General features: G+C 41.9%; 1 protein-coding gene across 3 annotated transcripts in view; it reads left to right on the forward strand.

Annotated features, from left to right (window-relative positions):
- LOC116837437 (histone-arginine methyltransferase CARM1-like) overlaps positions 1–23,262 on the forward strand; it is a 125,879-nt gene that overhangs the window by 87,462 nt on the left and 15,155 nt on the right. For all 3 annotated transcript variants that reach the window (XM_032801798.1, XM_032801800.2, XM_032801797.2), the window contains 5 exons: positions 177–354; positions 7,889–7,979; positions 14,594–14,675; positions 17,269–17,354; positions 22,274–22,363. In XM_032801798.1, coding sequence (XP_032657689.1) covers positions 177–354; positions 7,889–7,979; positions 14,594–14,675; positions 17,269–17,354; positions 22,274–22,363 — 527 coding nt within the window. The remainder of the gene's footprint in view (positions 1–176; positions 355–7,888; positions 7,980–14,593; positions 14,676–17,268; positions 17,355–22,273; positions 22,364–23,262) is intronic.

Consider the following 23,262-nt stretch of genomic DNA (forward strand, 5'->3'; position numbering starts at 1 on the left):
GAATGAGTCCGTACCATTTTTTAAAGTTTAATTACAGTGCAGGCTTTTCAAAGGCTGATAAAGTTACTAGATACTGAACAATCGAGAGGGTTTCACGTTACCCAGATACCTCTGGTAAAACCATGCATAATCAAAGAAGCCAACATGCTTGTTTTTTTTTTTCATTCTCTTTCCAGATTCTAGTGAGAAGTAACAACCTCTCAGATAAGATCATGGTTTTATCAGGTAAAATTGAGGAAATCTCTTTACCGGAGAACGTTGATGTGGTTATTTCTGAACCAATGGGTTACATGCTGTTCAATGAGAGGATGCTGGAAAGTTACCTCCATTCCAAAAAATGGTTGAAGTCAAATGGTGAGTATGCCAGCACTGTTGCCCAGTGATGGATTGGGGAAAATGCCAGTTTTCAGAGAAGGGAGACAAGAAGGACCTCCAAATGGTGGCTCTGGACAGCATTGGTTGGTATTGTGTTTCACCACCTCCTATAGGCTCTATAGGAGTGAGAGTTGAGTTTTCTTACTTCATTTGAGCATGTTGGAAGCACCACTGTTACTATTTCGTATTGTGATTTGCCGGTGAGCCCAGCTATTTGAGCACTTAAACTGTATGTGCTGGCTGTGTTGCCCTTGGCTGCCTCTTGTCATTCAATTTAATGTGCCACCGTATGCATTAAGGGTTGCCTCTCAGTTCAAAGTTTATAATGCAAAACATGATGGCAAGTTAAACTAAAATGCAAGGCAACTGAAGGAAGATAAAGACCTAGAGTTGGGGAAAGAATGAGAAATGTCATGAAAAAATTGTTCTTTTTTCTTTGAAAAAAAATATGAAATTTGAAATGTTTTCACCAGCTCTAGTCAGACCCCACCCAAATTCCTAATTCCAAGGCCTCTTTGGTACCACCACTCTTTTCCAGTGATGTGACAATCCAGCCAGAGACAACTGAGATCCACAGGTCAGTTCAATAGGATCTGTGTTTCAATCTGTTACTGGTTGGAGAAGTTCTGAAGGAGGCTTCTAAATCCAGGGGCCTCCTGCGAAATTTCCTTGTAGGCAAATCTGAACCTGCATTTGCCATAAGTTATATTTCACTAGGTGAATTCCTGAAAACAAACTAAAAGGTCACTTACATAGGTTTTGTTAAAAAGAGAGAGACTTTCTCATATGACACAATGTGAAAAACAGGGTGTGGAAGTTGAAGACTTTTTTGTTTTTAGCATTTTAAACTACTTATGGGAACATGGGCTAATAGGCTGAGCACAAGACTAGGAACTGGGAACTACTGGGATTTAATCCTGGTTCTGCCACGGACTTGGTCTGTGGCCTTACAAAAGTCACTTCGGCCTGTGTTTTCAAAAGTGTCCATTAATTTTAGTGCCTCTGATTTTGGGTACCCATCTACAAACTCTTAGGGTATGTCTAGACTGAAATGTAAACTCAGGGTTAGTGGACTTGAGCCCACAGACCTTAGGCTTGCAAGTCCAAGACTTGAGTGTCCACACTCATTGGTGACCCTAGGTTTACAGTTTCTGGACCCAGGCTTTAAACCTGGGGCTCTAGTGTCCACACCACATTACACAGACTCAGGTCACACCACCATGTCCCAGGGTTCCTAGCACCCTCCCCAGCTGTGTCCACTCTAGCCGTCAGTTGACAGTACGGTGTGGGAAAACTTGACTATCCACCCTACACATTACAAGAAGTTGTTGCCACCTGCCAACTTCCCAACATAACCAGCTGTGCTATCTTTTGGGTTTGCACGCTCCCGGCAACTGGAGCCAGCAACATGGAGGAGTCACATTTGTGCTTGCTTGTGCTTTCACTCAAGTTTCAGCAAACAGATAGAGCATCCATGAGATGCTGGTAGGCATTCCAACATCATTTTCTGACCTACAGAAGGCACCTGACAGGAGGAGGATGATATGAACATGGAAACATGGAAGACTTGAACTGGCTGATGCTGTTTGCGACTCTCAGTATAGGTGCTGATCCCCCCCTATGTAGACAAGTATTTCTGGAGCAGAGCCACAGGAACAGATCGGTGGGACCACATTGTGGTGAAGACCTCAGGTGAACCTCAATGTGCCAAAAATTTTCGCATGAAGAAAGCTACATTTCTGGAGCTTTGTGAGCAGCTTGCCCCAGCCCTCCAGTGTCAGGAAACACAAATGATGGTGTCCACATGAGTCTAGAAGCAGGTTGTTATAGCTGTTTGGAAGCTGATTGCCCCATGCTGCTATAGGTCTCTTGCTAACCAATTTGGCATTGGAAAGTCAACTGTGGGTAAGAGAGTGGCAGAAGTTTCTGAGAAAGCAGCAGAGAATCCTGTGGCACCTTATAGACTAACAGAGGTTTTGGAGCGTGAGCTTTCGTGGGTGAATACCCACTTCGTCAGACGCGCAATCAGGCATGTAATTTACCCAAAAGTGGTGAGCATAAACAATGTTCCTGAAGTAATCGTTGGCTTTCCAGAATGGGATTTCCAGACTGGACTAGGGCCATTGATGGGACTCATACCGACAGTTTGCTCTCCTCAAGAAGCACGTGAGTATGTAAACCACAAAGTGGCCTTCATTGTCATGCAACTTATGGACACCGACATGGGCTGCACTGGAAAAGTGCATCATGCTAGGTTTTTCTGACAACTGGGAGTCTACATTCATGCATAGACCGGGACACTCTTGCTACCAGACGGCATTGTCATAAATAGAGTTACTATCCCCACTGCTATTCTGGGGGACTCTGTGCACCCCTGTTTGCATTGGCTTATGAAACCATCTCTTGATCTCAGAGGCCCTGGCAAAAGAAGGTTTGTTTGTGCTCTGGGCAGCTGCAGAATGATGATTGAATGTGCGTTTGGCGGATGAAATCCTGCTGGTGCTGTTTGCAGACCTGTTTCGATTCCAGTGTCATCAGTGCTGTCTGCATCACTGTGGCTTGCAGTGCTTTTCACAGTCTTTTTTTAAGCCAAAGGTAAGCCATTTGCCTCTGAATGGAGCTATGGCAGCAGTGGATTGGAAACTGCACTTATCCCATCTGGGGCAGGATGTGCCCAGGGAACACAAATCAGGGATGCTCTATGCTCACACATTACGGATTTGCATGGGAGAGTAGTAGGTTTTTATTAATGTGCTTGTACAATGGTTACAATAAATGAAGTACAGCCACATCATGTAACGAAATGGGACTGTGGGGGCAAGGATTGATTGCCATGGATTGTACTTGTGAATGACATAACTGCTTATGAAATGGGGAAGCAAGTATGTGGCAAGAACTGTAGATACACAGTACGGTTTGATGTAGATAAAATGTATTGAGAAATAGCATTTGGATACAACTTACCAGTTGTCCTCTATCATGTGTTTTATCTTTATTATGTGAAATACAGCTTATATGACGTGATGCAGTAATGGTAATGAAATGTCCTAATAAAAGAAAATCCTTTATTTTTTAACCTGAATGAAAAGAAAAAAGTGCCAGGCAGGCCTGCTGTCATTCACACGCCAAAACACTAGTAATAAACCAACACCAAAGCCATTAATAAAACACAGTGCATAAACTGCACATTAAATGGTAAAACATTGCTAACAGATAAACCCTCTGCTGTGGTGTGTCCCCCAGCACCCTGTTCTCCTTTCCCTTCCTTCCCCATTTGGCACACGCTTGGTGCCGCTGCAGAGGATGGAGGCGTTTACAGGGGTGGGCATCTGCACAGGTGTGGAAGCCTGCAGGGGATAGGGAGGACTGCATGTGGTAGATTTACTCTGTTCAGTTTCTTTCAAGTCCTAATTGAATGGGCCACCCAGCCATGGAATTGTTCAAAGTGTTTCTGGTCTACAGCATGTGGTTCCGTGGAGGGAACCCAGGACATGGTGTGAGTGCAGCAGGAGCCTGTACTCTGGCAGCCACAAGCATAAGCAGCCTCTCAAACAGGTTTTTCTGCTGGGCTCTGTCATCATCCTCAGTCCACGTTCCTGCTACAGAAACTGCGCTCCAAGCCTTTCCTGGTGTGCTGAAATTCTGTCCTTTAGTTCGGCAGCCTGCTTGTGCCTTTCTGTTTACTTTGGTGCTGTACCCACTTGTTGGCACTGTTCAAAATGTCCATTATAAGTTTATCACGGAAACACTTCTGCTTGGACTGGTCTGTTATGCTTCTACATCCCAAGGACCTGTTGCACTGGGCCCATATTGCCAAGGTGGAAGGACCAGCAGAGGTTGAAGGGCCAAAAAGCAGACATCAAACAGTGCATTATTGTTTCAGTGCTTTACAACAGGTTCAGTAGGCAGAAGTGTCTTGTGGAATCTCCAAGGCCAAAAAATGATACTTTGAAAAAGTATCCCAGAAGCTCTGTGGACATAACTCAGTTAATCACAGTGAAACGACTGCACAAATAATGGTGAGTTACTATTTATAATTGTTTTTTGTTTAAAAATTGTAGATGTGCTTGATCCTTGGGATGGGGTGGAGGAATATGCCACAGAGATCTTCAGACTTATGGTGACAGAGCTGCACATCTATGAGTGAAGTGGGCTGGAGACTTACAGAAGGGGGTGGGGACAATATGCCCTTCGTTGAAAATTTGACTACCTGTCTAGAGTTTCTACTACAGGAAAAGTTTGTGGCTGTCAGTGCCCAGGACTAGATCAAAATTTATGAGTGAATTAACAGGATACTGCATTAGCATCCAAATGAATTACTGCCTCCCCACAGCTCCTAATGCAAGCTGCTCTGAACACATTTTCCCTGGGACTACAAGCAAACTCACAGGAACTCTCACATTACTTAACAGCAAACCCCCTCCCCCCAGCACGTTTCTAGACTGCATAAAAACTCTGGCCATACTTTGGGCATAGATTTTATCACTCTTGGATTGTATTCAATCTTCCACACTTCCAGCCCCCACCCAACCTTTTCTCTTTTACAGGTGGCTCTTAACGTTGTGCAATGCCTCATTTGCATGGCATGGCATTCTGAAAGGCAATATAAAGTTCTTACTTTTAACACCCCAGCACATCTCTGTAAGAATGTGCAAGTTTCCAATAAAAAGTTAATTTCAAATGCTTGTTTCACTGTTGTTTGCACTTCTCAGTCTCCATTTTGAATTCCACCTGGTGGTTTGGGGGGCAGAGGGGTAATGCCAATGTACTGCCATGCAGTCCACCATTAGGAGATATGTGCTGCTACCTGCGGCTTGTTAATACATTTTTCATTTGGGTCATAAACTGGACATCCTTCCAACCCTCTATATTAATAACAACAAACATGGCACCAGAAACTTACCAGGCTGAGCTGTTCCTTCTGCCTCTTGTGTTTCTGCTGCCAGTTCCGCAGCTGGCTCTTTCTCGGGGGAGGGGGAGGGAGATAAAAAAGTTCCTCTGAATAGGGACCCAGAATGTGCTGCCTCTACTCTGGCAGCAAAGCCTCCTTGGGGACCAGTTTGAGCAAAAGAGTCACTTTGACATCCTCATCTGGCTCTTGCTGGCTCCTCTCCAGTCCTAGAGTGGATTTAGGGATGAGAAGGTCACTGTCCTGTCTGACCAGGATGTTGTGAAGCACTGGTGGCTCAGTGCTCAGCACAGTATCCAGCACCTGGTCAAATTCCTTCAAAAAGGGGCAGGATGATGGCAAATTCCAGTTGTTCTTATGCTACTTAATCCGCTCTCTGCACTGGTCCAGTGAATCCCCAATGCTGCAAGCTTCTTTCATATTTCCTCGTACTGTATGTGTCGTCATCTCTGCAACTCTTGCCAAAGTCACTGTTTGCTTGCCTCTCACTGGAGATTAACCAAAATCTGGCTGCACTTCTTTGACCAGCTAGCAACATGATTGGGAAAGGACTTCTTCATGTCGGTGGCCATTACAAATGATGGAGAAGATTCACTATGCTCGCAGCTCAGCAGACAGAATAAAATAGAACTGTTAAATGTGGAGCAGCTGTACTTGAACCAAGGGGTGGCTTCCCTCTTCTGTGTGTTGATTAAGAAGACCTTCCTACGGGATTGTGAGAGAGAAGTTTTCAGACTCACAGGACCAGAGTCTGGGGGGCCTGGGCCTGATCTGCATCAATTCTGCAATAGATGGAGTTTGGACTCAAGTCAAACCCTCCATGCTGCAGGGTCCTGAGACGTGAGCCCAGCGCTGAGTCAGACAGAATTGTGTACAGCTGGAAGCAGAGTTTGGGCTTAAGCATGCGTCCAAGCCTGGGTTTTCATTGCAATGTAGACATACAGTAGAGCCTGATTTTTTCAGAAGTGTTAATGACTTGCAAGTGCTATTATCTTCAGTTGGAGTGTGGGTGCTTAGCACTTCTGAAAATTGGGCCCTTTGAAATTAATGTTGCTCACTTAAAAACTAAGGGAATCAAAAATTAATGGACACTTGAGGATATAGGCCTTAATTTATCTGAATCTGTTTCCTCATCTGTATAATGTAAATGAGACTTATTTATATCTACCTCACACATGAATGGTAGTTAGAATTAGTTATTATTTGCTGTGTTGTTGTAGCTGTGTGGATCTCAGGGTATTAAAGAGACAAAATGAGTGAGATAATGTCTTTTATTGGTGAAAGAGACAAGCTTTCAAGCTGCATCGATCTCAGATTTGAAGAGCTCTGTGCAACTCCAAAGCTTATCCCTTTCACCAACAAAAGTTGATCCAATAAAAGATATTACCTCGCCCATCTTGTTTCTCCAGAATTAATTATTGTTTATAGATGACATTGAAAATGTAAAATGCTGTATAAGTCGTAAGTGTGTAGTAGCAGAAGCTGAAGCAGCATGGTCTCATGAGCAATTTAAAAAACTTTTAATCCCCATCCCAGGTTTTACTCTGCAGAAGTAGTAGTATTCTCTAAGCAGCAGGTCTTAAAAGGCATGTTTATTTACTGAGTGGGTGTGTGATTCTTTTTTAAATTCCTGTGGTCTCTTGCTACATATTGTATTTGCAGAAAGAAAGCCATTTGTTCTTTCATTTGTGCACCACATTTTGCACCAGTTAAAACAGATGTTTGAAGAAACATGTTCCAGTCCAAAAATGACTGCTCTATGGCCCCTGCTTCCCATTGTTGCACAGTGTGCAAAATATTTCTTTAATATTATTTTTTGAAGTCTTATCGAGCAGCCTAATCCAGTGCCCACTGAAATCAGTAGAATTCCCATTGACTTCAGTGGCCATTGGATTCAGTCCCTAATTAATATAGGTCTGTAAGTCAGGACACCTGGATCCTTTTCCCAGCTCTCAATAATTTGTTGTGTGAGCTGTGTAAACTTCTATATGCCTCAGTTTCACCACCTGTAAAATTGATATAATACTTCTCTTTACATGTTTGAGCTTTATTTTATTAATGCTTTGTAAAGCATTTTTGAGCTATCTGGATACAAGGTTCCCATGTAATTATTATGTCAAGCTGCTAATGCTCGACCCCTTGAAGATTACCTAGTTGGTACTCTGCAGTTTGATTTATGATTGAGTCTGTTGACACATCTTCTGTGATAATATCTGTGGAAAGAGTTGTGTATATGGTCAGCTCTAAAGAAGCATGTTTCTCCAATTGTGGAAATGGTGAAAAGGTATTTTAGAGTAACATCCAGCATTTTACTTAATTCAAAGAAAGAGAAAATGATTTAAATGTCTAATATAGGGACATAAAACTTATAATGCTTTATCATTCTTGGCAGGCTTCTGAAATATCCTGACCCACTTCATAAGTGGATATTTTTGTTATTGATTGCTTTAACCTATAACTACATATTATTACCTGTAATGGGATTTGATGTTAGTCTGTTCGAGGTGCAAAGCAGTTATTGCTGGCTGGTATTTTCTGTACATATTTCCATAGGGCTAACCAGACATTTACATTTTGCTACTGTATATTATCTTTGTTTACTAGGAATGATGTTTCCAACATTTAGTGACATTCATTTGGCTCCTTTTTCCGATGAACAGCTGTACATGGAACACTACTCCAGAGCCAATTTTTGGTAATGATTTTGTTGTTTTTTTTTTTTAATTTTTGCTGGGACACTCAGTAAAGGTTTTAAAATGAAACTAATTCTTGTAATCGGAATGAAGTGAGGCAAAGCACATGGCAGAAAATCCTTCTAATTTTCCATGCTCACTTCCTTTAACCTGATCCACAACTATGCTGTGTGAGCCTATCAGATCTCGCAAGAGAAGCAGGGTCTGGCTAGGTCAGAGCTGGGATGGGAAACCACGTCCACTGAGCTCTCAGGTGCTGCAGAAAAAGATGTATATGAATCCATAGTTAGTAGTTGCACTTCTGTGTCAGTAATAAGCCAGTGCCCCAGGATGGCACTTGAGGGATGTTGAACAAATCAGGCTCCTGACCTTACACAGATGTCAAAAATCCAGTGGCGTTTTTCATAGACAAGGTATTGACTTCTATATCCTGGTCAAATTCTAAGTCAGTAATTACATTCTGTCTATCTAAATTCCTCTTGCACTTCAACTAGAAACAACAGTCTTCACTTATTGCCCTAAATTGTAGTTAATGCTGGGGTGTACTGTTAAACATCTGCTGTGTTCTACATCAGAGATGGCTCAACAATAGGCAAACGAGTCTCTACTCGTTGCTCACGTACCTAATGTGGTGGTAAATGGGCTTAATTAATTGTTGACAAAGATTTTGGATCCTTGAATAAAAAGACCTATTATGGAACTATGAAGGTGAATCATTGGTATCCTCTTTTGGAGACCACAGATATATCCCCACTTCCAACCATTCCTTAGGTAAGAGAAAGTGATAGAATTTCTAAAGGTTAAGTCATTTGCTTTAAATCAATTAGTTTGCTAATCACCTGGATTTAGGAATAAACTTTCCCTATGGATAGGTCATTACATAATTATCCATTAGAGGATTTCTTCCACCTTCCTCTGAGATATCCCTTATGAAAAGGTGGTATACAGTTTAATAGGGATGAAACCGATAGAGTTGTATAGAAATTGCTCTGAAATCATATAAAATTTAATAGAGACTTTTGGACCAGATCCTCTGCTGGTGAAGTCATCACCTGCTGATTTACACCACGTGAGAATGTGGCCTTTATCCTTTCTTTAGGTTTGTCAGGCCATCCTGTAGAATTCCATAATAGGCATATAGTTCTTCTATGAAACTCCATAGGGTGGTTCAAAAAATCTATAGAGAGACTATTATTCTCTATTTATATTATCTTGGTCTCTGTTAAAATTATTGTATAAGACATTTTTATAATGTACCATGTGGTTCTGGCCAACATCACAGAAAGGATAGTGGATTAGGTGGACCAGCTGTCTGATCTGGTATGGCAACTTTTATGCTTATGTGAAAAAATTCTACCTGCTTTAGAGACAACAGTGATGCTTGTCAATGTTTCTCTTCAGTGTAGCAGCCTAATTCTCCGTGTCCAAAACACTGTATTTCAGTTGAAAATGTAGGGCCAGAATCTGCCCTCAGTTACATTGATTTAAATCTAGAAGTTCTACAGACTTGCATCAGTGTAACTCAGAGCGAGGTCTAGTTTGTAATTTTATATGTGAGAAAATTGTAACTGTTTGTATGTATCTAGAGTCTAGAAAAAAAAAGAAACAACTTCAGGTGGGCTTTTCATAGATTCCAAAGCATCCATTGTGACCATCCTGTATAACACAGGCTACAGAACTCCACCAGAATAATTCCTTTTGAACTACAGCATGTCTCTCCCTCTTTTTTAATCTTGATTTAAAATTTGTCAGTGTTGGAGAATCCACCATGACCCTTGATAAATTGTTCCAGTGGTTAATTACCCTCACTGTTAGAAAAAAATTAGGCCTTATTTCCCATCTGAATTTTATCTAGCTTCAGCTTCCAGCTGTTGGATCTTGTTATACCTTTGACTACTAGACTGAAGAGACCATTATCAAATAATTGGTCCCTATGTAGGAAATTATAGACTATGACCAAGTCAACCTTTAGTCATCTCTTTGCTAAGATAAAGAGATTTAGCTCTTCAGTCTATCACGAAAAGACATGTTTTCTAATCCTGTAATCATTTTCATTGCTCTTCTCTGACCCCTCTCCAGTTTATCAACATCCTTCTTGAATGGTGGGCATCAGCACTGGACATAGTATTCCAACACCAGTCATACCAGTGCAAAATACAGAGTTAAAATAACCTCTCTCTTCCTACTTGCGATTCCCCATTTTATGCACTCATGGATTGCACTAGCTTTTTTTGGCTTTAATGTCGTTCTGGAAACTTACATTCAGCTGATTATCCACCATAAGCCCCAAATCTTTTTCAGGGTCATTGTTTCCCAAGATAGTGTCTCCTATCATGCAAGCATAGTCTAAATTTTTTGTTCCTAGCTAACATTTATATTTAGCTGTATTAAAATGCATATTGTTTGCTTGGGTTCCAGATCGCTCTGTATCAGTGACCTGTCCTCTTCAGTATTTATCACTCCCCCAATTTTTGTGTTATCTGCAAACTTTATCAGTGATGATTTTGTTTTCTTCCAAGTCATTGATGAAAATGTTAAATAGGATAGGGCCGAGAACTGATCCCTGTGGAACCCCACTAGAAATATACCTGCTTGATGAAGAATTCCCCATTTACAGTTCAGACCTATTTATTAGCCATTTTTTTAGTCCTTGTAATGTGTGCCATGTTAATCTTGTGTCAGTCTAGTTTTTTATTCAAAAATTTCTTGTGGTACCAAGTCAAATGTTTTACAGAAGTTGAAGTATATTACATCAACTCTGTTACCTTTATTACTCAAACTTCTCATCAAAAAAATGTTTTCAAACTGTATCTGTCATTTCAGTTCCTCCCCACTTAATCTTTAGCTTCTGCTCTTTTTGGTTGTTCTCAAGAATACAAGAAAGATTATAATAAACTACAAATTGGGTGGAATGGGGCCCAATATTTTGTTTTTTGTTCCATGTGCCAGCTTCCTTGGGAAGCCATAGTAGAAACTAGGGATGGATTAATAGGGGTTGTTATCACTTAGTGAGGGAAATAGATGCTGCATTAGCAGTCTGAAGCAGAAACATATCAACTTTTTCACAGCGCTCTTACAGAACTAGGTGTTATTGGTAGTATCTAAGCATTCATTTTAAGGTTGCTTGTGATGCTTCATCTCCATCGTTAGGGAATGTAAGACTTCTATTTGACAGCTTACAAGTGGAGAATACAAATGGTGTGATGTACACACAAATATTCTGTCTGTATCTATCTTTACATATACAGTATGTATATAGTATCTGTATTAATGGCCAAAAATTCTCCTTGTCCCTGCCATTAATTAATGCCACAAGCTCTGAACGGCTGGTGTTCTGGTGACGTTATGTACATCCAGTTTCTTAACAAAAATATCCAGTCTGCATTTAAGAGCACCTGCAAACATACACTGTGTCCTAGAATATTGCACACAGATACAATTGTTCAGGTGAATACTCAGAACTAGTCACTACAGGGTTGCTAAGAGAATGATAGAAGTGGAAGATGCTAATCATTCACGTCTGGGAGTCCTTCAGAGATCTGGGAACTTAATTCACTTCCCCATCATCTTCATTATTATTTGTATTGCAGTAGTGCCCGGATCAGGATTAGAACCTCATTGTGTTGGAAGTTGTACAAACATAAACGAAAAGTCTCTGCCCCAAAGAGTTTACAGTCTTTGTAACAGGATCCTTTCCCCAGTGTTCCAGCAGCTCATTTCATGACCCCTTTTCTTATTTTTGGTAAATACACTTTGAACATATTTTCCATGTACATGTTACGCTAATAACACTGGATAAACTCTTACATACTTTACATGAGTTTACATGGATAATCCAATGCACCTGCAACATTGGAGTTTTTCCAGCCCTGGGAGTTTCTGGAACAGAAGTATTGATATCCTAAGTTATCCTAAATCATGCAGTGGTCTTTCAGTGTAGATGGGTGTCCAGCAGGGACTGATCACACAAGGTATCCGCAACTCCTGGAGTGTCTGAGCACTTTGCAGGGCCAGGTGTTTAAGTGGAAAGACCAACATATTAACTTCATTTGAACCTTGAGCAAAAAGTTGAAACCCAGGTCTCTAGACGTGAAAGTGCAGAGTTTTTATCACTGCTTCACTTATCCCCTGTTGTCTTCTCTTTGTACTAAGATATACTGATATACCTAGCGCAGTCCCTGGGCACAGGGTTCCTGGCAAATTTAGGCTGTCTATCTGCCCTTTTTTAGTCATTTAAGTTGTGCCAGCTTGTGCTGTTTCGTGCTAGCCAGCACCTGTATGAGCAGAAAATTCCATGCCTCAGAACTCCCTTTTCACTCAACTCCCTGGTTTGTTTTTTAGAAAATCTGCTTGCTGTATGTTTAATAATCCTTCCTATATAGCTAATAGTGTCTGAAGGAGGTTTTGCTGCAGATCTTTCACATTTTTGTCCCACTTGTTATAAGCAACAAAAGAGAAAAGAACTGACTGGAGCTGCAGTTTGAGTTGGCTCTTGTGAAAACATCAGGTCTGTGAAAAGTTCCAAAAAAACCTGATCGCAGAATCCTGGTGCATGTCATATCACTAGTTACTAGGAGTATGCATAGTTTATTTATTAATGGAGGGATGTAAGGATGAAATAGTTAATGCAAACACAGAATTATTACTATCCAAATCCACTAATAGCCACAATCCAGCGAGGCACTGGCAGGATTAGTTATTTCACACTTCAAGGCAAGTTTACCCTGATGCTTGACAGATACAAATTAACTTGTGTCAAAGTCAAGGATGGCACATTGCTGGAAAGGGTGATTGTTTGCAGCACATCTTATAAGAGGGGATCGCTCTTTCTGTTGTGACAAAACCTTCTGAAGATCAGTACAAAGCATAATTATACACCAGGTGGTTAAAACAGTCTGTTCTTTGCCTTTGGCATAATTTGTGACTGCCCCCAGCTTACATGAGAGACAGACTTTCTTCTCTAGTATCTCCAGATAATTCATTTCATTGAATGGACAGTCCATTGACTAACACTGCACAGACTTAATTTTAAGGGAAAGTGGTCTAGTGTTTAATACCAGTCACTGAGATCCTCAGAAATTCTTACGCTCCCTCCATATGAATGGGGGAGGTTTCAATTGATTAACTGATCTTTCTGCCACAATAGATAAGAGGTTCTCTAGTTGTACATCAGTAATCATGCTGAAAAGGAGTAGAAGATCTCCTGTGACTGGTGGTAGATGATCTCTTCTGCTAGGCTTACCATTAAGAAGAGAAGTATAGTACTCCCTTTAAGCATCTTTCACTTGGAAATGGAACATAGGACACAGTTCACACTGTAGTAGATTAAATAATTAAGTTAATATTTTAAAGCAAAGTTAATACATCTGAAAAGGGCATTCTTAACCTGTTTTAAGCATAAAAATTGTGTTTTGTAAAAAAAAAAAAAATGCAGACAATCTTTAAAATATTTGTTTGATGTTTTTAAAATTAAAACAGGAATTTGAGGTTTTAAGCATTCTCCTAAGGTGTTTTCAGAGACTGCAGAAGACTTGGGACCTTGATTTTGCTCTGGATCATGATTTCACTATTAAAAATTTGCCTCAGTTGCAGACATCTTTTTCTTTATATTGCCAGAGAATTGCTGAATCTTCCTGGGCTTTAATGAGTGTCTCTAGCCTTATTCATCTTTCCATTGGATTGATAAGAGGGTCAAACCTCAGACTCTGGGTAGTTGTTGGCAGCAGGTATTTTTAATTTCAAAGGAGTTTTACAGAGAGGCTGGATTTGCTGATAGAGCTTGGCACAGTTTGGTTAGCTGAGCATGTAACTTGTCTCTATTGTTTAAAAAAAAGTCCTATTCACTTAGAGTGAGATCCTCTCACCAATTTCCCCTTTATGCCTGGTAAAAGGGCAAGAGTCATGTATAGGGGCCCTAATAGTCTTCGATCCAGCTAGGATACAGTTCCCCTCAGCACAGGCACTGTGGAGACAGCCATAAGATGTCTTCAGAGGACACCCTTGAAAGCTTAGGGGGCATGGTGAAGGCTACAGAGGTGTGTCGGGTGGGGCTGCACCCTCCAGTGCTGTAGGGTTCTGGGGCAGCACTGCAGCCAACAAGGCAACCTAGGGAGGCTGCCATATCCTTAGAATAGGCCCTCGGGGCAGTTTTCAATTGTTCCAGAAGCCTCTCCAGTTCCTAGAGCAGCCCCGGATTGGGAGGGCACAAAGGTAGCTTAAAGTCACCTTAGGTCCCCCTCCCCCGGTCTGTGGATTCTGTGCCATGCCAGTGAGAGGTGAAGTTCGGGAACTCTTTCCTGATGCATAGAGGCCTCTTGCCAGTTCACCTGAGGGCATCGGATTCCTCAACCAGGAACAATGCACAAGATAGTCCAACCAGCAGTCAATTTCACTGATGCCAGGAAATAACCCGGAACATGCATATGTGGTGTGTGGGGGTGAAGAGTGAAGTGGGGATGGAGATGATTTGAGCTCTCCACAAATTCTAGGAGTGGTTTAAGTGTTCAGCCACACATCTCATTCTGTTTGGAGACATAATTGTGCATGGGTTCTCTGGGTGTGAGAGCCCCGAGAGATTTTTTCCACTAAATATTTTACTATACATTACTGTCTCTAGGTACCAGCAGTGTTTTTATGGGGTCAATCTGTCCAGTCTCCGCAGTGCAGCGGTGGATGAATACTTCCGACAACCTATTGTAGTAAGTATTTTCTCTCTCTCGCCTATCTCATCCCCTCCATGAAGTTTTGCAGTACCCTGTCTAGGAGAGCTCGAACCCTAGCTGTATAGCGTCATTTGATTTGTGTACAGAACTTTGGCTTCCAGTGACCAGTTCTGTTAGAACCAGGAGCATCCCAGTCAGAGGTTAATTACTCTATGTACTATACCTGGCTTCCTCTTTTGTCATGAATAACAGAAGTGCAGAGTTGTATGCCCCTGTGGCAGCTACTTCATATATAGTATGCCAAACTGTCATGATTGATCTCATGGCATCCCGTCTCCTCCTTGCTTATCTACGTTTGCTGGTGTGAAAGCCAGCAGAGAGATTGTTCAGAGGAGATGTGTTACATGCTACCCTCTTGGAGGGAAACCTCTGGAACAGAAAGTGCAATGAGTTTAAACTTAAAAGTTTTTCCTCAAGGGGAAAGGAGGCAGTGCAGCCTGCAGCTTGTCTAGTTTCTAGGCCATCCTCCAGAAAAGCCCAGCTATCTTTGTGGCTTACCTGCCCCATATTCCCCCCATATTCCTACGTCCTTGGAAGCACGGCTCCCTTATAAGTATTTCTGTCCCCTTCACCTGCACCCTAATAGTAAATGCGGTTCTGGCATTTGCTTAACCAAAAGAGATGTTAGCATACAGATGAAACAGAGTTATTATTATGTTGGGTAAGGTCCTGAGAAGACAACTTTTCAAAGCAAAGTTGCAATCCAAAGAACTCCAGGTGACTGCAAAATTTCAGGCAGGTCATAGGGCTGAGTGCACTTGGGTTTGGCTTTGAAAATTAATACTTTTGAGCTCTCTTTAAATTAAACTGCCACTCTGTTTCTCCAGGGGTCACCGCTTACACCCATGTCAGTTTGTTATGTGATTAGGACTCTGTACCCAGTTTGGGATACTATGTTTGAAAACCATAACATGAATATCAGTACAATAAATTCAAGTAACCTAGTCTAGAGACCCAGAGTTTCCTCAGCTGCAGGCGTAAGCTCAGCATTAGCTGTTCACCCCTTGTGCACACTACAAAGAGGAAACCTAGCTTGTCCCTCTACCTTTCAGTTTGATTTCTCTCAAACCATCGCCACCACTGCCCTACATTTACAAGCTGCTGATGATTTTTTGAAAGAAACCTGTGTGGGTTTTGTTACAGAATTAAAAGAAAACTAGATTCCCAAAGCTCTTTAGTTTTTACAACTTTCTAGTCATTGGTTTCTTGGCTACTTATCATTAAACCACTCATGTCTTGCCATTTCTAGTTTGTTTTCCTGGGTTTTAGGGATATTGGTGCCTTTCCAAAAGCATTAAATCTGTAAATTCCATGGTTTCGCAGTTCTGAACAGTCCCTTCCTTGTCCACTGCGTGTAAAGGTCTCTCTCCCCCCACCCAACCCTCGCGGGGTCAGAATCCTTAAAAGAGGCATTGCAGCTTTCAGCTGGAATTTGCTTTATACTTTTGTTTCTCCCTTTCCTCCTCTACCACACAAATTAAAACAAAATAAAAAAAATCAAGCTGTTAACCAGCTTTCTATATAAAGACAACCATTATTTTTTTTACATGTGTTCCTATTTACTGGCTGCCTCAGAATGAGCCTCTTCAATTCTGTTCTCTGTCTTTGGCGTCAGCCCTGACTCCATTTGATTGAAAAATGGCAAAAAGTAACAAAATTCGTTTTCCATTTAAATTTTGAGCTTTTCAAAGATTTGCCACCAGCCTGGGCTCAGGCCCTTTGTGAGGTCTCTGCAGCTATTCAACCTAGCTCTCCAACATGCATGCATACTGTGTTGGTTATATCACGCTTTCTGGCAGTCCACTAGAGAATGAAGCTAATCTGTAGAGGTAAAGCATGTCCTATATAAGATATATATGTATATGTAAAGATGTGTGCTTGGTTTATAAGCCTTTGTTTTCTTAATTTATTCCCTTCCATTAAGATCAATAATTAAATGTATTATTAAAAACCACACACAATTGTTAAAAAGAAAAAAAAATACCCTGGGATGTGCCTTTTCCCTATACATATACTTCACTCCCCATTGCGACTCAGTTTTTAAATTCAGTGTATATCACAAGCAGAGTTTGTGCTAAGATTTTAGCATCAACTGGGAGTTTGTGGTCCATGGAGGGTCTGGATTAGTGGATGTGCAAAAAGAGATGGGAAAAAGATGTTTTCAATTGTGGGTGTACTGACTGCTCCGAGGCTGGTTACTATTCTGCATAATTAATTTTGATTCGCATGTAGTTAACTCTTCATCATAGCTCCAGATTTCTCTAATTGGTCAAACATTGTACATGTGGTGGAGGAGTCCACATGAATTATTTGTGTTTGTTGATGAAAACAAAACGAAAAGTATTTTTGTATGATTTAGCAGGGCCTTTAAAAAAGTTTTGTAACATAAGTGAGCTATCAAATGCATTAATTGCAGATAATAGTAATGTATACCCAAGTCGAGTGTTTATCAGAGACGTGTTAAAGCGAATGTGTCATTAAAATAAATAAAGATATCTTCTTTTTTATCAGGTACCTAGTTTAGAAGGTGACAAGACAAAATGATAACATTTGTGACTTTTTTCCTCAGGATACTTTCGACATCAGAATTTTGATGGCTCGGACAGTGAAGTACACTGTTAACTTTACAGAAGCTGAAGAGGAAGATTTGCATAGGTTAGTATAGATCAGTGTCATATTCTTACTCAGTTTTTTAATTATTTGTGTTTTTAGAAGAAGCTGCTGGCTCTGGCTGGAGCTGTGGTCCATGGAACATTACTTGCGTGGCTCTAGCAATGTACCAGAATTGTCACCTGCAGTGCCCTCTTACCCCCTACAACAGTGGCACATATGCAACATCAGGGATGGTAAATTCGTTCAGTGACTGGTATTGAGGCAGCAGGATTTTCATTAAAGGTAGTTTATTGGGAATGAACCTAAGAAAAGAAAAATCCCTCTAAAGAGAAGGGAAAATAATAGCTTGTGTGTTTATTTTCTTCAAGAAGAGTGACCATTTTGCAGGGTTGAGGATGACATTTACTGATATTTAGGAACACTCATGCCAAGATTCAGGCCATTGGGGAGATTATTATTGATGGCACACATCCCTATTAGATAGGGCTTCTCACCTTCAGAGTTCTCTACAGAAATTCATTAATCCTTACAACCTGCCAGAGAGGGAGGTGAAAACAAGGCTTCAAAAGATTTCCTTGGGCATCAGGAGAACTTTGAAGCTAGCACCGAATCTGAATGGGGAAATGTGTGGTACACAGGTTGCCATCACTTGTGCCGAATTATGTGGCAATTTTGTTTATACAGACAGTCGCTGTGATATGCAGCCTGCTTGAGATTTGTATTAAAAATATGTATAGTTAAGAGATTCCGTTTGAGTTCTCCTATTCCTGATGTTTTTAGTTTTTGTTTGTAATATTCAGTGGAAATTATGAGACTGAATGTGTTGCCAGCTCATTCAGCATCTTAACAATGCAGAGTCTTTTGTTTGACAAGCCTTAGAAAATCACTGCAATTTTGTACTAGTTTTTATGATTATCCTGACTCAAGAATGTATTTTCTCTCTCTTTCAGTAAGATCTGTGAAAAATAGCTTTTGTACAGCTAAGTTACTAAAGCTTGATGGTGTAGAAACAACATTCGTAACAGCTCCTTTATTTTGTGCAGTACCTCCAGCACCAAGAAGATAAAATGCTGTGTGAATGAGGGGTCAGGGAAGGTAGTTGCTGTCTGGCTTTAGATTAATTAATTATAAAAGGCATTGGTGGAGTAGCCTTTGTACATGTTTTCATTCCTGTAAAGAGAGAGAGAGATTGGGTCAAGCAAGTTCACTATAGAAATACATTATCTGTATACCAGGGAGCAGTGGTTTCTCTGTAGCACTATTTGCAGGGGCCCATTTCATCCTGGTGACAGACCAAGCCCCACTGTGCAGTCTACATACTGTGAAAGATTCCAGTCCCCATTTGACTTGGTGACATCGCCACAAACCCCCTGTCCTACATGTCCCTCTCCTTTCTTGGGGTAACACTCTTCTTTAAATTATTCAGCCTAAAAAGGCTTAGCTGCACCTTATTAGCTTCCTAATGATGCTTCTTTGGCTGCCACCTGCTTCTAAACTTTTTGTTGAGGATTCCTCCCCCGAACTTTAGGCCATTGTGCAGCTTGACGTCCCTAGGTACACGCCTGGAATGAGGTGTATCCTCCCGGAATGGGAGAACTTTCAGGTCTCTTCCAGGGAACACCACAGGAACTACAGACAGACACAGATTCCTATACACATCTGTCAGGCTCTTTTGGATGAAATTCAGACCTCCCATAGTTCCAGTCTGAGTTGCAGTCAATTGTATTTTATGGCACAATAGCATGGTCCAGTTTTACCTGGTTAGTATGCTGGCTTGCTTCAGTGAGTCTCACAAGAAATATTTAAGTATGCTACCCATACCTTCCTCTAAACTGATGAACATCACTATTCCGATTATTACCATTCCCTCCAAGTGTTAGTTTTATGGTTCATATTCCCAGGAATGGCAGAGATTTGAGTGTAGCTACTTAGCCAGTGATATGTCGTTCCCAGAAGTACTGCCTTACTTAGTGGTAGTCCTGGAGGTGAAGTGAAATCATATTTTACTGCCTGTTGGCTTAATTAGCAGCATGCTTGCCTCTGGCTCAGGAGTAAAGCTTGCAGGAAATATGACCCTAATCTAAACAGAAGTTTTTCTGCAAGAAAAGAGAGATATTTAGTGGAGTTCTCTGTTAGTAAAATTTAAACATTATGTTTCAGGTCAACATTAATCTCTGTATCTGCCTGCACTACTGAGAGCCCGTTGGCACTTGTAGTTCCAGGTCTCTCATGGCCCCATTCTTTTCTATAGGACCTGCTCTCCAGCCAGACTATACGTCCCATAAGGCACTGCGGTCTGTCTGTCTGTGCACTGAGTTGCCATTTGCATCCTGGGAGTCCCATGGCTCAGGCAGATGCAGAGGCAAATATCGACTCAACTCAAAATGTAACATTTCAGTGGGGGAGTGATGAAATTTTTATTTTAATTGAAAAGCTTAAATTAAGCCTTTCAACATTTTAAAAAAAATTTCCAGAACATTTTACAATATTTTTTCAGAACGAGTTACAATGTTTTGACTTTTTGTCCTGATTTGAGATGAAAAAGATGTTGAAATATCAGAATTTTCTGCAGGATGGAAATTCTGTTTTTTGATCAGCTTTATTTAGAAGGTTGAGTTCAAATTCCTTACAAAAAATTGGACTTCTGGTCAGTGCTGACTCTGCTGTAAGAGATTTTAGAAGAGATCAGAATGCATGTCTCTTCTGTTCCACTTTCAGTGGCTGTTTTGGTGGTATGTTAAAGATCCCCAGGGAATCCACTTGTATGCCTAAACTCAAGCACATGCTTAAATCTTTTTAAAATTGTTGCCTTTAATCATGGCCGGCTTTAGGAAGTGCGGGGCCCGATTTGAACATTTTCGGCGGGGCCCTGGCAGGGATGACTAAAAAAAAAAAGTGTAAAAAAAAAAAAAAAAGTCTTTCATTTCTTCCATATATTATTTACTTTCCATAACTATATAAATAATACAAATAATACAATTGTATATTATGTACATTGCATCATATATGCTGTTGATTGGTTATTAATGACCACTGTTTCACATGTGTGGGTCCCCGCCACTCCCTGGGGGTGTGCACATGTGTGGGTCCCAGCTGCTCCCTGCCCCCATCATTGAATCCCTGCTCCCTGCCCCACTCAGGTGTGCAGGGTTACTGCCCTGGGAACTGCAGGGCAGCAGTGGACATGGGGCTGGTTGGAGGCAGGGCAGGGGCTGACTGGAGATAGGGTCTGGCTGCAGGCAGGGCAAGAGGTGCGGGGCTGGCTGGAGACAGGGCCGCGGGGCTGGCTTCAGGCAGGGCCGCGGGGGGTGCAGCAGGGGTTGGTAGGGCTGGAGACAGAGGAGTGCGGGACTGGCTGGCTTCAGGCAGGGGGTGTGGCAGGGGTTGGCTGGAGACAGGGCAGGGGGTGCGGGGCTGGGTGTGGGTAGGGGTGTGTATGGGGCTGGCTGGCTTTGGTCAGGGCTGCAGGGGAATGTGGCAGGGGTTGGCTGGAGACAGGGCAGGGGGTGTGGGGCTGGGTGTGGGCAGGGCGGGCGGGGCAAGGTGTGTAGGGCTGGTGCGGACAGGGGTGTGTGGGGGGCTGGCTGGCTTTGGGCAGGGCTGCAGGGGGGTTTGGCAGGGGCTGGCTGTGGGCACGGGGTGCAGAACTGGCTGCAGGCAGGGGGGCGGAGCTGGTGCGGGCAGGGCAGGGGGTGCAGCAGAGGCAACTGGAGCCCCGGCCCTTTAAATAGCCCCCAAACCTCCCGCTATCCCAGGGCTCTGGGGGCTATTTAAAGGGCCTGGGGCTCCCCTGCTTCTACCCTGTCCCAGACCTTCTAAATAGCCACGGGAGCCCTGGGGAATGTATGGGGGTGGCAGGGCTCCGGCGGCTATTTAAAGGACTGGGGTGGCAGAGGCAGCTGGAGCCCCGGCCCTTTAAATAGCCCCTGGAACCCCCCCCTACCCCAGGGCTCTGGGGGCTATTTAAAGGGCCCGGAACTCCAGCTGGGAGAGTGGGGCTACAGGGTGGGGTTTGCCACGCTCCAGCCGGAGTTCCAGCTGGGAGAGTGGGGCTGTGAGGCAGCCGCGCTCCCGCTGGTGCTTTGGTCAGGGGAGCAGGGCCATGGAAGACCCCGGAGCAGACCGCAACCGGGGTAAGTAAAATAAATAAATAAATAATTTAAAAGGCGCCTAAGGCACAGGGCGCCCAATTCCCGGGAATCGGGCAAATCGGCCTAAAGCCGGTCCTGCCTTTAATAGTAGGTGAAAGCCTTTCATCATACAGATCTTTGATGAAAGTTTTGAGAGGTATGGCAGTGGTTGAATTTGAAACATTATTTAAAACTACTGTACAACCGTGTTAATCATGGGGGAAGAGAAAGCAGGTACAGAGAATCTCTCTCATGTGTGCGAGCGTGCACACACACATCACTTGTTTTTATTTTAAAAGTACCATGGACTATTGTAGGCGTATTATAGTCCTACAAATAGCTTGCTGTCATTATTCTGGGTTTGTTGCTTCTGAGGAGTGAATTTCTGCAGCTGCTGTTAAAAATTGAACTTATGTTTGAAAGACCATATTTGAGCATCCCTTATATTAAAAAACAACAACTCCTTCCCCACACAGAAGTCTAGATTATTGTCTCAAAAATGCAGTAGCACTGGGTTAAGCTGCAGAGTGCATACAGAACAGCTAGTGGCCTAACATTAGAGATGCTGAGCACTTGGATTTTTCATTAGGATTTGCAGTTGTTCAGTGTTTCTGAAAATCATACGCTTCTAAATGATGTAAAAGAATTATTCAGTGTAATTTTTTTAACTGATTTTATATGGAATGTGACCATTCAAGCACAAATTGTTGTGGTAAAGGTAGAAGTGTGGAAAACACCACCAGGCAGGTTTCAGTAGAATGTTTCTGTTGGAATTTTTTTTGCACTATGTTTGTATGTTAACCTGGCAACATTCTAGTTTTCCTCCTGCAGAGTGGAAATCCCCTTCGTTTTCCAGATGATGCAGTCCGGACTAATCCATGGCCTGGCTTTTTGGTTTGACGTGGCATTTGTGGGATCACTGTATGTATTTTTTTAATCATTCCCATGAAACATTAAATGCAGAAAAAATTGTCTCCTTATTCATGCAGGAAGGTGTGATCTTACTTTAATGTTGGACTTGTCGTGTTATTCCCAGTAGGTAATGCCTTCTTGAGGTAGCAACCATGGGAATGACAACACAGCAGTGACAGTCTTGCCTCCAGCAGTTTGTGGGTTGAGGTTGTTCCCTGTTACCTTATCTGTGGTATGTTCAGGAATTGTGATAGTTTGGGATTTTTAAGTATTTTTATCTTAGTTGCCATCCCTGTATCTTTCTGCACAAAACCAACTCCTTAATTACTGTGTTATTTGAGTGTAACTGTTCAGTGTTATGGGGAAAAACAGGAACATTGCTGTAATTGTTCACTTTGGGCTTGGTCTTTCTTGCGGGGGCCAGAGGCATCTCAAGAGAGCAGCTGGGACCTGCTTTGCTTGGTGCTGCAATTAGTATTCTGGAAAGTAAGTGGTGAAGCTGCACAGGGGAAAAGAAAAGTAAACTTCTCTACATCAGAGAGAGTGTCATCCTAAGTCTAACAAAAAAAGCATGTCCTGTGGGGGATGGGATTTTTCTTTCATATTAAATAACTTGATAAGAGAATTGGAAACATCTTCAGGAAACGAAGAATTATTACCAGACCACAGGAAGCTAAGTCTTTAATTATTTGATTTTCTTTTTGTTTTTATTAATAAATACCCTTCATCAGCCCAATATAAGGCTCACTGAGTAAGAATTTTTCTAATAACATTACATTCCTTCTTTTCTTTTTCCCTTTTTTTTAAAGTAGTAGTTTACTATAGAACTCAAATGTTACTGGCAAGCGGATTTGGAATAGAGACTATGTTTAGCCCCACGTGGCACAAAACAGCAGAGAAAGTTTCCA

The sequence above is a fragment of the Chelonoidis abingdonii genome, chromosome 6 (assembly GCF_003597395.2).
Source record: "Chelonoidis abingdonii isolate Lonesome George chromosome 6, CheloAbing_2.0, whole genome shotgun sequence".
Lineage (NCBI taxonomy): Eukaryota > Metazoa > Chordata > Testudines > Testudinidae > Chelonoidis > Chelonoidis abingdonii.